This window comes from Medicago sativa, chromosome 7 (genome assembly GCF_051527215.1).
Source record: "Medicago sativa cultivar Bolivia chromosome 7, Bolivia_mono, whole genome shotgun sequence".
Classification (NCBI taxonomy): Eukaryota; Viridiplantae; Streptophyta; class Magnoliopsida; order Fabales; family Fabaceae; genus Medicago; species Medicago sativa.
In genome coordinates this window covers 17,287,479-17,301,566 of record NC_140755.1, presented here as the reverse complement: position 1 = coordinate 17,301,566, position 14,088 = coordinate 17,287,479, and the positions used below count along the sequence as shown (strand labels likewise).

The window sequence follows — 14,088 nt, the reverse complement described above, 5'->3', positions numbered from 1 at the left end:
TCCCGAAAAATTATTATCTTATTATTTTATCGAGTTTTTCAATTTTTTACATTGGCCCAAGTCGGGACCGGACAAATTTATTATTTTAGAGAGTTTATTAATTTACCAAATATTAATTGAAAGAGTTTCTACTGTATTTTCATCGATTTCCATTAAACTCTCTTGAAAAGATGATGTTCCAATTTCCCAACGGAAGAAAATGTAGAAGCAGTATTAAATATACCGTCCACCACCCCATCATTGACCCTTGGACCCATTTTCTTTTCCATTATTATTTCACATTTCACAACATGATTCACACTTCAATTTTCTAATCCACCGTCCATATTTCTTTGACCATTGAACTAGCATGTATATTATGTCTTCACTATATATATAAATCACCATTGCTTATATTATTCATCACACAATCTAGTAAGAACCAACAAACAATATAACTTAGCAATTCTATTCTTTCATCAAACAATGGCCTCTTCAAGCTATGCTTTGAGAACTATTCCATCTTCCTTTGTTAATCCAACTGCTTTTGCCACCACCCCAAAATCCTTCCTCACCCCCTCATCTGCTTTCACACCCTTCACTTCATCAAACTCATCTCTCACAAACCTAAAGATGAACACTGCATTCTCACAATCTTGCTTTTCTTCAGTGCCTAAGAAATCTTTTACTTGCAAAAGCCAAGCAAATGAGTATGCTGACACTGGTAATAATCATATTCATACCAAATATATATGTTTTTCAAAAGTTTCTTGATTTTTTTATTGATACATATTTTTTGTTTCTTTGATTGATTTTGCAGAAAAAGTTCAAGAAATGCATGTGTATGAGCTTAATGAAAGGGACCGTGGTAGCCCAGCTTACTTGAGATTAAGCAATAAAAGTGTCAATTCTCTTGGTGATTTAGTCCCATTCAGCAACAAAGTAAATTTATTTCTATTAATTCTCCTCTATATTTTATTTTTGTGATCAAAATTATTGATAGTTTTATTATCGGTTTAATTTCTCTGTTGTTCCAACTTCCATGAACTATTTTAGTAGGGACCTAATTCTAAAAAATTAAGGGTTCAAAGACTCCGTTAAAAAATTGTTTATGGATCTAAATGAATATTTTTGACAAATTCTTAGACTTAATTGCAATTTTTTTTCTTTGGCTAAGTGACCTATTTTAAAATTTTCAAATAATTTAAGGATCTTGAGAGTCATAAACCTTCTTTTGTTTATGATTTATGATCTCTATTATACCGTAGTAGTCTCATTTTGTGTCATTTATATTGAATTTTTCTTGTTTTTTGATGCATGTGAAAAAATATTACTAATTAAATTAATATTATTCTTGAATTATGAAGTTATACACAGGTGACCTACAAAAACGTATTGGAATAACAACTGGAATTTGCATATTAATCCAACACATTGCAGAAAAGAAAGGTGACAGATATGAAGCTATCTACAGTTTCCATTTTGGAGATTATGGTCACTTAGCTGTTCAAGGACCATATTTAACCTATCCTGAGGACACTTATCTAGCTGTGACTGGTGGTTCTGGAATATTTGAAGGTGTTAAAGGTCAAGTGAAGTTGCATCAAATTGTTTTTCCTTTTAAAATTTTCTACACATTTTATTTGAGGGGTATTAAGGATTTGCCTCAAGAGCTTCTTGGTAAACCTGTTGAGCCTTCTCCTGCTGTTGAAGCTTCTCCTGCTGCTAAGGCTCTTGAGCCTCATGCTGTCATTGCTGGTTTTACTAATTAGTTGATTTAATTGGTGGTTTTTGTTTTGTTAAGTGGTGAAATAAAAGTGGGGTGATGATGGATTTTGTGATGGTGATTTTTGTTTTTGTATTGTAATGCTTGGCATGAGTAGTTGTCTGACCAAATATGATAAAGAAAAATTATGCAAAAGTATCCATGTGGTTGTCATCATTGAAATTGGACCATAAATTAATATTTCAGTTTAAATTTGGACCATAAATAAATTTTTCAGTAATTGCTTTCTGCTTTTTTTCTTCTACTAGTTTATAAATTTTTTTAAACAATGCTTTTGGTCAAATTTCTCAAATACATATACTTAAAACATATGGACTTCTAGTTATGCAGATAACCATGTGGATTTTGACACATGTATCCCACCTCTAATGAATAATGAGTTTATTGGTTACTTTCAAATGGTGGACCTCAATCTTATATTGCTTTTCGTTGTTTAGTTTAATTCTCTTATGATCCCTTTTTTAATATTGAGAACCTAAATAATGTGTACTAATTAAATCAAAGAAAAGATGCTACTTTTAATCATACTTCATCCCTCTATTAGCACTTTACCATATTTTTAAAACCTAAATAATGTGCACCAATTAAAATATATGTGAACGTGATCCACATTATAAGTACTCTTGTTCACTTTTTTTATGTTTTTTTTTTCTTTTCTTTTAACTCTTTCCTTGTGCTGATCATATTAGATGGATTTGTGTTATACAAACTTGTTTTAAAAAGAAATCGACAAAAAGGGAGTAGATACTACTCTACCTACCGTAATGTATTAGTCACAAACATTCAGATACTTGATTTGGTTCCACATACATAATTGAGAAAAAATAGAAAGATGAATTATTTAAAATGATGACTATTTTTTAAGTATGTAAATGAAAAGTATTGTTATGTATGTCTAGATACTTGTGACCAAACAAGACGTCTACGTTTTAGATTATTTCCCGTGGATATATAATTGAGCCAAGGCATAGTCACATAATTCGTTATTCTCGTTGGTACGTGGTATGGGTACGGGTTCGCGGTATGCGGCAAGTGAAGAATTTGATATGAAGAAGTACCTGAATTCAGTACTCACGAATTGGTACGTGTTTTTTTCTTATTAGACGCATTATGTTACTATGAGTCAGGACATCCGAATGAGTTTGCAAAGTCTACAGTTCAAATTCTCACAACTAACATACTAACAACTCTAAAATCTAGTTTTGAAAGGATATATAATTGAGAGGTAACATTGGCACAACTGGTAAAGTTGTTGTCATGTGACTGAAAGGTCACGGGTTCAAGTTCTGGAAACAGCCTCTTGTGTAAAACAAGGTAAGGCTGTGTACAATATACCAAATGGTGGGACCCCTTCCCGGACCCTGCATATGCGGGAGCTCTAGTGCACCGGGTTGCTAACAACTAATATTTACTTATAAAATAAAATGTTCATCCTTCAATCTTACATGTGTCATGAAAATTATTTAGTACTGATAATCTTGAACCAAAACAAAGACAAAAGTACGAGATTCCATTTCTAGTACAAACACAAGAGTACAATCCTAATATGACGGATTGCTGTTCTGTTTGAAGCAAAAAGGTACTACAAATGAATCAAATATTATATATTTGCAATAGATGCACCAAACCAGCAAATACATACATTATTGGTTTTCATCTTGTAATCCAGCGTTGAATAATTCCCCTAATTGGCTGGTCATGTTGTGATGAGAATCAATGGAAATTAGGTACTGCCATAATGGTCAAGTGTTGAACCAAAAGTTAGATATGAATTAATCACCATTAAATGCAATAGTCTAGAGGCTAAAAATAGGGATTTGTGTATGAAATGTGTGTGTAAGGAACTAGGAGCAAAGAATTTCTGGATCCATCATAACTGAATTTTGCATTAAGCACTTTCTTGTTGTTACGTGTCCTAAAGGTAAATATTAAGATAGTGAACTTGAAGAATATGAGCAGCCGCTTAATAATAGTTTGGTATTGGAGGGCAGCCGTTGGTGGAAATAGGTAGCAATAAAAGCACGGACACTCCTTAGATTAAGTGTAGTCTAGTGTCGGATATGTGTCGTGTCCGACACGATACATATAATTATATTGAATTATGTGATTTTCTTAAATTATTAGCAGTATCGATGCATCATATCCGTGTCGTGTCCGGTATCCATGTCTGTATCCATGCTTCACAGATAGGTAGACAGATCAGAAGAGGTTTATGGCTTTGCCTACATCAATATCGGTTAAATCAGACATTTATTTTTTTTTTTTTACAAAATCAAGTTTAAAGCTTTTTTGAAAATTTATTTAGCTAAAAATGTCAACTTAAGAATTTTAAAGGCAAACTTACTTAATAAACTAATCAATTCTTCAGCATAAGAAATGCTAAGATTAGTAGAAGATAGTTATTTACATCATAAATTCATAATACAACACTATTCATATTGGAGAACATCTTCCCGGTTGCAAGATAGGTTCTAAAACAACTAGTCAAAGGAAGTGGTAGATATGGCTCATTAGATGACCCCTGGAAAGGTTTGATCAGACATATGTAAAACACACATAATTTGAATACATAAAGTATAGTGATGAAATGATTGAATGAAAAATTGTATTCAATATCACTTCTACATTTTGTTACAATGTGGATCTTATTTATATATACTTGATATGTCCGGTAGTGATCAGAGATTGGCAACGCCTGCGTGCGGTGTTTTGGAACGGTGGTGGTGTAGTCTTCATGGCGGAGCGAAAGATGCTTCTAAGCACTTTACCACTCCAAGGCTCAAGTCAGTGTGAGAAATGAGGTTGTATATGTGGGAGTGAGTGTCAAAATGAATCATACCTTGGGGATGACGTTGAGTCGCCCTTATATAGATGAAAGAGACGCTAACGACTTACGTAAAATGTGGCACCTCATCAAAGAGCCGTTGGAGGCCACGTGAACGATGCAGAAGAGACAGGGGTGTGATCCAATGTGATGGACCACACTATAATTAGCGTGTTCTCTTAAGGTATTACGCCCTGATTGGGCTTAATCCATGTGGCTTTATGGGATTGAACTTTCTAGCCGATTCAGAACAATACTCGGTCCTCCATTGCATAAGTTAGTTATTAGTCACTAGCATCCTTGTAACTAACTTAACATAACAACATATACAACCACTACTATCATTTGAATTACTCTGCAATATGGATGAATTTTATCGAACTAAAACAATTTTTTTTAAACTGTCAATGTTTATTAGGATTATGCAAGGAGTTAGGTTCGAAAGATCAAGTTCCTTATCACTATGCTCCTTAGCTCCTCCACATCGGCCATCAAGTCATCTTTATATCTCCTAGATTCAATAATTTAGGCTTAAATGGAGTTTGATCCTCTTATCATGGTCAATCCTCAAATTTTGTTTCCATAATATTTTATTTCGCAATTTTGGTTCTTGGTAAACCTGTTGAGCCTTTTCTCTGATGTTAAAGCTTCCCCTGCTGCTAAGGCTCTTGACCAAATATGGAAAAAAATGTTGCAAAAGTTTTGAAGTAACATTTTTTTTTTTTTCTGTGAGGGTAAGTACCATGTGGTTGTCATCATTGAATTTGGATTATGGATTGATTTTTCCGTAATTGCTTGCTGCTTTATTTTCATATAAGTAATATGATAGCACTCTCTCACCTACAATTGTTTATGCTTATGTTCTTCACACCGCACATTATTATACTATATAAGTGTCCGACACCAACATATTTGACTACATTTACCTTTCAGGAAAAATATTTATATATTTGACTACATTTAATTAATTTATTTTCTCATATTGTTACTAGTGCTAATGTCGTATTCGGTGTATGTGCAAGTGTTTCATATGTTGAAACTAAAAATGAATTTACTGTAATCCATGAAGCACGGATACAGACACAGACACTGAACACGACACAGACATTAACACGCCGACACCGCTATTAATTTGAGAAAATCACATATTTCAGTGTAATTATGTGTCAGTGTCGTGTCGGTGTCAGACACGATATGTGTTCGACACTTGGACACGCCTACTCCGAGAAGTGTCCGTACTTCATAAATTTTCTTTAATCTTGCATTTAATTACTGCCTTTGATTAGTAATGTACTGAAAATCTTGGACAAACTCATAAGTACAAGGTTTTGTTTCTATTACAAACTCAGAAGTACAAGATTATGTTTCTAGTACAGAATTGGGCAGTACAATCCTAATTAAACGTATTACTGTTCTTTTTGAAGCAAGAAGATAGTACAATGAATGAAGGATTGAGTACTACATTGAGTACATTCTCCATAAAAGTCAAATATGAAACCAACTAACCAAATAATATTATTATATATGCTCTTAATATGCAGTGGATGCACCAATTCAGCAAATACATATGTTGGTCCATTGAATTTCCCTTAGTTTGCTGCTCCATGTTGTGATGGGAATCAATGGAAACTAGGATTATTAAGCTAGCTTATGTTGAATGATAAAAGCCAATATTATTTGACATTGATTCTCATCACAACTTGGTCCAGTCTACCTTGGAATCCCATTCTAGTATTTTTTTTTTTTTTTTCCTATTTATCTCAGAAGTGACTTATGAGAAAAGTTGAACCAAACACAAGCAAATACTACCAATTTTAACAGGTAACTTTTGAAATTTACTTATTTCATTGTCTTAGAAATATATTATAATTACTGTAATTCTTATTTTCAGTTGGTTTGATATATTACAGCATGAATGTTTTACGTAATTACCACTCTAGTTTTCAATCAATTCATTAATTCGATACGTATGTTTAATCTGATTATTCATGCTTTTCTATGTTTGATCACCCATTAGGTGCAATGGTCTAGAGGCTAGAGAGATAGTGATTTGTGCATGAAATGTGACCAATTATAAATAGTACTGCTTGTTTGTATTCAACTCAACAAGCAAATCAACTTTCAGTGTGTAGGCTGAAACTAAAATACATTTAGCAGAAGGAAGTAGCAGCAGTCTGGGTTCTATTACTGGGTGTAATAGTTCTTGGCTAGGCTTTACTTACCTTCTGGAAGAACTCCGGATTATCAGGGCCTCTTTCCCCTGAAAACCAGAGGGTTAGCAAAAAAAGGAGCAGCAGAAGTTTTTTGGATCCATCATTATTTCTTCGTAACTGAGTCATGCATTATGCGCATCCCTTGCGATCCCGTGTCCTCTACATTTCTGGTTGAGTCATTACATTGCCTTACCCTTTGTAAAAACTTTGTCCACCAGGTCAATTTTACAATAGTGAGAATGAATGTGAATCGACGTCTCAATGGAAGGCTCTCCCATTGAATGAGAACTTGGAAATATGAGTAGCCCCTTAATAATTGTTCGGTATCTAAGAGCAGCCATAAGGCTGGAAATAGGTCAGGCAGACCAACAAAGTCCTACGGTTTAGTCTATATCAAGCTCAGGTTAAATCAAACTATTTTCTAAAACAGACAAAATCAAACTTATTTTAAAAATGTCATGCTAAGAATCTAAAATGCAAAATTTAATGAATACGCCATCGAAGAACAAGAAATTTGTTGTGGGTTAATTTTTGTCTAATCCCCTTGGTAATGTGAATTAAGCACACAACAGAGCTGTCATATCCTCCCTATGTATATAGTATATGTTTTTACTCATTGTTTTGTTTGCCTTAAAATATGAAAATTCAGGTTTTTTGGTCAGGACTCTGGTTTTGCGCCTAAGCTGTGGTTTTGTGCTTTTACGCTAGTGTCCTACGTCCAAGTGCTTGTGCGCAGTCTGGTGTATAAAAATGCAGTTCTGTGCAGGTTCTTTAGACCAATCTTGAGAGACTAAAATAGAGGACTTTTAAGAAACATACATGCTAAGAGTTGAGTGCTTTTGCAAGAGATTATAGGTTCAAAAACATTTTAAACACTTTGGATAGTGAGATCTGATTTGAGGAAAAATTTAAGCTTCCTCTCTTGATTTTTGTTAGGATCATCTTGTGGGTTGTGAGAGACTTGAAAAAGGGTAAATATTAGGATTTGTCTTTGGAGAACTCTTGAAGTTAAATAGTTTGATTTCACAAAAAGTGTCATCCATCATTGTGGGAAACAGAACAAATTCTTCAAGCCAGCACCATACCGTACCAAATAGGATATTAAGAATTTTTTTTCGAAAACAGCGATTTCGGGTTATAAAAAGTCAAGTTGTAAGCAATCTTGATTCAACAAAAATGTGTAGATGCTTTGAAGGGTGAGGTTGAGATGTCAATCACTCCATCACAATCGGAGAAGATCGAGATGATTGATAACGGAAATAATCTCATAATCTTGTGCCTCAAATATAAAGTGTTGAGGGATATTGCAAAGGAGAAGATCATGATGGCTATGTAGACCAACTTAGAGTCGTTGTATATGAACAAATCTTTGCTTCATATGTTATGTCTGAAACAACAAATCTAGTCATTTAGGATGGTGAAGTCTATATCTATTTTGGAGAAATTGATGGAACTCAAAATAATCTTTGATGATTTGGTGAACATTGAAGTGAACCTTGATGAAGAGAATCAGACTTTACTTTTTTTGCGTTCATTACCTAGATCTTTTCTTTTTTTCAAGGATGCACTTTTTATGGTAAGGAGAACACTATCACCTTAGATGAGCTCCAATAGACTTGTAGGACAAGGAGTTAACCAAGTTTAAGGAGATGAGGGTTGAAGATAGTGAATGGTTAAATGTCTCGAGTGGAAGAAGTGTGAGTAGAGGAAACGACAAGGTCAAAAAATCTACGTCTAAATCAAAGTCAGAGAGGGTTTGATAAATCAAAGTACAAATACTTCATTTATCATAAGACCGATCACTCTAAAAAAGACCATCATAAATTCAGTACAAATGATTCAAAAATTAAAGTAAAAATGCTCATAAATCAAAGTACAAATGCCATAATAAACTATTTGTTATTATTATTAGTGTTATTATTACTAATAGCAAAATGACCATGAAACACCAAATTAGTGAGATTAAAAGTCTTACCGATGACATTATAGCAAATTTTGTGGACATCAATTTTTTTTGGTAGATAGACGAAATGACAAAGCCATTATAAACTCACACACACAAGTGGAGGTACCGGATTTCGAACCCCGGTCATGACGTCTGCCCTAACAATTTCGGCATTTTTCCAGTTGAGCTAGGACTTATGGACATCAATTTTAATATATTATTAAAAAAAATATTTTGAATTACATAAATTTGGAATATCAACACTCTAGATAGCTCCTCGTATAGTAGCAAAAATAGTTACACCGCCATACTTCGCCATTGACTACCAAGTCACATACTTTTCGAGGTTTATCTTTTTATGTTTTTTGTGCTTGAAAATTCATATTTTATTCATGTTTTGTTAAAAAAAATTATAATTTTTTTTAAAGAGAATTTTATAATATTCTTAATATTTCTGCAAATTTTCAATAAAAAATATAAAGATTACACACAAGTTGATTTAAAAGTAATGATCAAATGGGGTAATTGAAAACTTCTGGGGGATTAAATGTAGAAAATAAAATTTAAGGGATTAAAATGATATGTTTATAAGGAACAAAAACTTATCTAACCATAAAGATATTTAAATGTAGAATATATAAATAAGATACGATCATTTTGATATATTCTCCGTGCAAGTGCATAAAACAAATTACAAATAGAACTATAATAGATTACAAAACTCTTTCAAAAGATTTAACTCCAATCTTTGAAAACTGCTTTTCTCACTTATGAAATTGTTCATTCCCTTAAAACCAACGTTAGTTAACTCACATTCGACATTTTCAGCGTGAGTTAACTCCCGCTAACACTTTTAAAATCGTTGAACCAACTTAAAAAGTTTTTGAACCGATATTACAAGTGCCAGTGTAAAAAGAGTAAGTTTGAAAGGTGGAGATATCGTTGGATTCTATTATCAAGCCCAATCGACGTCTTGTTTTCTAAGAGGCCCATCATTCATTCACGAGAAAGAAAAAAGAAACACATAAACACAATTAAAACCCTAAATCAACAAAACTCCGCTGTTGTTTCAGAACCTGGTCGGAGTCGTACTAAATTCAACTTCGCCGGAAAAAACCGCCGAACTCGCCGTCGGAAAACACATACTCTTCCAGGTTTACCTTTTTTCATTATTTATTTATTTTAATTTTTTACGATGTTCTATCTCCTTTGGTGTATCGCGCGCAAGAATCCGATTCCACCGCAATTCCACAGAATTGTGTCGCAGAGGAGCATACCCCCCACTCCACACCGCGATTCCTCTATTAAGGAATTAGGGGGATTAATTGATTCATAAACTATGCAGCAATTATCTATCTTATTCTGTTTTGAAATTTTGAATTTTTACGTTCAATGCTTATTTTGAACTTTATGCAGAAATTAATAAGATTTACATCATAATCTGACATCATAAACTATTAGGAATGATTTTGAGATTAATTAGTTGGATCCAAATATGGTTTATGATACAACATTATGGCGTAATTTGATCCATGTAGCGCCGACCTCACTTAGTGGGCCGGTTTGGATTTGCTTATTTGAGCTTATCTATTGGCATACTTTTTTTGAGACAACAGCTTATGAAATTTTTCACAAGCTTTTTTCAGCTTATTTCTATAACTTTTCCAAGATAGCTTATGAATACATTTTATAGTGATACAAAGACAATTTAACTTTATTTTATCATTTGCTATTAAAATAGTTTTTCGTACGCGCTTATCATGTTAACTGTTTGTGCTATAGGCTGCAAATAAGTTGTTTATCCAAACAGGCCCTTATGCAATTTTCACTTTATGCATGATTCCTATTCTATATGATTGATTAATTAACTTCTTTTATGCACGATTCCTATTATATAATATGATTGATTAATTAACTTCTATTTATGCCAACCTAGGGGCCATAATTAAGTTGCATTAGAAATGGACAGATAAACGTTATTATCTGAATGAATGAATGGTATGGTATTAATAAGATTTTCACTTGTTTCAGTTTTCTACAATGGGTAAGAAAAAGTCAGAGGATGCAGGACCATCTACAAAGGCTAAAACAGGTAGCAAAGATGTTTCTAAGAAGGAAAAATTTTCTGTCTCGGCCATGTTGGCAGGTATGGATGAAAAAGCTGATAAGCCTAAAAAGGCATCTTCGAATAAGGCGAAGCCAAAACCTCCCCCGAAAGCTTCTGCATACACTGATGATATTGATCTTCCTCCCTCTGATGATGATGAGTCTGAAGAGGAGCAAGAGGAAAAGCATAGGCCCGATTTGAAGCCACTTGAGGTGTCTATTGCTGAAAAAGAGTTGAAAAAGCGTGAAAAGAAAGATATTTTAGCTGCCCATGTGGCTGAACAGGCAAAGAAAGAAGCTCTTAGGGATGATCGTGATGCTTTCACTGTTGTCATTGGAAGTCGGGCTTCAGTTCTTGATGGAGACGATGGTGCTGATGCTAACGTCAAAGATATAACAATAGAAAATTTTTCTGTGTCTGCTCGGGGTAAAGAACTTCTGAAGAATACTTCAGTAAAGATATCTCATGGAAAACGGTATGGTTTGATTGGGCCGAATGGAATGGGCAAGTCAACACTATTGAAGCTTCTTGCTTGGAGGAAGATACCGGTGCCTAAGAATATTGATGTCCTTCTGGTTGAGCAGGAGGTAGTTGGCGATGATAAAACTGCGCTTGAAGCTGTTGTTTCAGCTAATGTTGAACTTATTAAAATTCGACAAGAAGTTGCGGATCTACAAAATGCAGCTTCTGGTGAAGAAGGTGTGGATAAAAATGATACTAACGAGGAAGAGGATGCGGGAGAAAAGCTAGCAGAGCTGTATGAACAATTACAACTGATGGGGTCTGATGCTGCTGAATCTCAAGCGTCAAAGATTTTAGCTGGTCTGGGTTTTACAAAGGACATGCAGGGCCGTCCTACAAAATCCTTTAGTGGCGGCTGGAGGATGAGAATTTCTTTAGCTCGAGCACTTTTTGTGCAGCCCACTCTATTATTGCTTGATGAACCCACTAATCATCTTGACTTGAGGGCTGTTCTGTGGTTAGAGGAGTACTTGTGTCGTTGGAAGAAAACTTTGGTGGTTGTATCACACGATAGAGATTTTCTCAATACAGTATGCTCTGAGATTATTCATCTGCATGATTTGAAACTTCATTTCTATCGTGGAAATTTTGATGCTTTTGAGAGTGGGTATGAACAGCGTCGTAGAGAAGCGAATAAGAAATATGAGACTTTTGACAAGCAATTGAAAGCAGCTAGAAGAACCGGGAACAAGGCTCAACAAGATAAGGTGAAGGACAGAGCTAAGTTTGCAGCAGCTAAGGAATCGAAAAGCAAAAGCAAGGGAAAGGGAAAGGTTGATGAGGATGAGACCCAAGTAGAGGTACCACACAAGTGGAGGGACTACAGCGTGGAGTTCCACTTTCCTGAACCTACTGAACTCACACCTCCACTTCTGCAGCTTATTGAAGTGAGCTTCAGTTACCCAAACCGAGAGGATTTTAGACTCTCGGATGTTGATGTTGGCATTGATATGGGGACTCGTGTTGCCATTGTTGGGCCTAATGGTGCTGGAAAATCTACACTGCTGAATCTTCTAGCTGGTGATTTGGTTCCAAGTGAAGGTGAAGTTCGAAGAAGTCAGAAGTTGAGGATAGGGAGATATTCCCAACACTTTGTGGACCTACTAACAATGGATGAAACACCTGTTCAGTACCTTCTTCGTCTCCATCCAGACCAGGAGGGGCTTAGTAAGCAAGAGGCTGTTCGTGCAAAACTTGGTAAATATGGGCTACCTAGTCATAATCATCTTACCCCCATTGTCAAACTATCAGGAGGGCAGAAAGCTCGGGTGGTATTCACATCGATATCCATGTCAAGACCTCACATTTTATTGTTAGATGAACCCACAAATCATTTGGATATGCAAAGTATTGATGCATTGGCTGATGCGCTGGATGAATTCACTGGTGGAGTTGTTCTTGTTAGTCATGATTCTAGATTGATATCACGAGTCTGTGATGATGAAGAACGGAGTCAAATATGGGTTGTTGAAGATGGCACTGTCAGAAATTTCCCTGGAACATTTGAGGATTACAAGGATGATCTGCTGAAAGAGATTAAAGCTGAAGTTGATGATTGAGCTTCTTCTTGTGAGAACAATTTCCAAATGTATTTCTATTATTGTTATACACCTGTCCTGCCTGTATTTTACTGCTGAAGATTACTTGTCCGCCCGCAGATGCCAGATTTTGCCTCACTTCTATCTGCCCTTCATCTTCCACTGCACAACCGAGTGTGATTAATATGTTGCGGGAAATGTCATCTATGCTTTTTGTGAGACATACAATTTAAAATTTACCAATAATATATAGAAATCTGTGGTTTAGCTTTTATGACTAAATAAACACTTGTATTGTTTCAAAAATTGTTGATGTTGTTTCCATTAAACAAATCTGCCTCATAATTATGTCTTTTGATTCAAATTTTGAATTGCTATATACTTCCATTTTGTAATTTATATCTTCTAATTTCATATCAAGTTGCTGTACTCAGTTGCATATTTTTGAATGGATGGAGAAGACATAATTCCCTGTGAAGGTAATGCTTCAACCTTCAAGAATGTTACTTTATTTAGTTTCTTTTATATAAAATCATCATTTTTATATAAGCAGCAAAATGTTCCAAACACATAGTTAGAGTATTATTATTAGAGTATTATTATTTGTTGTCTTACTTTTACTCCTGGTCATAATTTGATTATCAGCATCATGGTTGTATTACCTTGATTATTAATATATTACTTCTGATCCCAATTGTTTGTCATGTGATGGAGCTCTCTCTTAGAAAGTATGAATTTTATCTGTGGTGTAACCTTCCCTAGACTTTCTACTTTTGAAGCTATTTGGAAATATGATTATGGCTACTATTGATATGTACTGGTTGTTGAAAGTGAACATATGGTTATTAGGTATACAACATGTCAGTACTGGTTGTTGAAAGTGAACATATGGTTATTAGGTATACAACATGTCATGTATGACAGATTATTCTGTTTCTTACCCGTATTGTTCTTACTTTGAAATATGATTGAAGGTTGAGTTTTAAGTGAATGCATTGAATTGAACTTGTGCTCTCATCCTAGTTGGTTACTACATATTTTGATTATAGTTGTTTAAAAGAAGATATTTGAAGTGATTAGGGTGTGCTTGGCATAAAGGCTGGAGAGTGGAAATGTGAAAACTAGAGTGGCGGTATGTTCGGCAAATTTACGGTGGCAATGTGAATTTGTAAAG

At 34.5% G+C, this 14,088-nt stretch overlaps 2 protein-coding genes across 4 annotated transcripts; both read left to right on the top strand.

The window, feature by feature from the left end:
- The first annotated feature begins 401 nt into the window (after positions 1 to 401).
- Positions 402 to 1,984, top strand: LOC146904690 (allene oxide cyclase, chloroplastic-like). Its single transcript, XM_085724465.1, has 3 exons — positions 402 to 703; positions 800 to 921; positions 1,347 to 1,984. The coding sequence occupies exons 1-3, from the start codon at positions 466 to 468 to the stop codon at positions 1,749 to 1,751; spliced, it is 765 nt and encodes a 254-aa protein (XP_085580591.1). The 5' UTR covers positions 402 to 465; the 3' UTR covers positions 1,752 to 1,984.
- Positions 1,985 to 5,265: 3,281 nt separating this feature from the next.
- On the top strand, positions 5,266 to 13,343 carry LOC146904689 (ABC transporter F family member 4-like). Of its 3 annotated transcripts, XM_085723492.1 has the most exons (3): positions 9,797 to 9,901; positions 10,779 to 12,945; positions 13,035 to 13,343. In XM_085723492.1, exon 2 carries the CDS (start codon positions 10,788 to 10,790, stop codon positions 12,933 to 12,935), a length of 2,148 nt encoding a protein of 715 aa, XP_085579618.1. In that variant the 5' UTR covers positions 9,797 to 9,901; positions 10,779 to 10,787; the 3' UTR covers positions 12,936 to 12,945; positions 13,035 to 13,343. The 3 variants fall into 3 exon arrangements, with proteins under 3 accessions (XP_085579617.1, XP_085579618.1, XP_085579619.1); XM_085723491.1 differs by lacking the exon at positions 9,797 to 9,901 and adding an exon at positions 5,266 to 6,410 and having other exon boundaries at positions 10,779 to 13,343; XM_085723493.1 differs by having other exon boundaries at positions 9,810 to 9,901; positions 10,779 to 13,343.
- The last annotated feature ends 745 nt before the right edge of the window (positions 13,344 to 14,088 follow it).

Coding starts and splice junctions, on each gene's coding strand:
- LOC146904690 (XM_085724465.1), top strand. CDS start 466: ATGGCCTCTTCAAGCTATGCTTTGAGAACTATTCCATCTTCCTTTGTT. Junction 704..799: donor AAATGAGTATGCTGACACTG/GTAATAATCATA, acceptor TTGATTTTGCAG/AAAAAGTTCAAGAAATGCAT. Junction 922..1,346: donor TAGTCCCATTCAGCAACAAA/GTAAATTTATTT, acceptor TGAATTATGAAG/TTATACACAGGTGACCTACA.
- LOC146904689 (XM_085723491.1), top strand. CDS start 10,788: ATGGGTAAGAAAAAGTCAGAGGATGCAGGACCATCTACAAAGGCTAAA.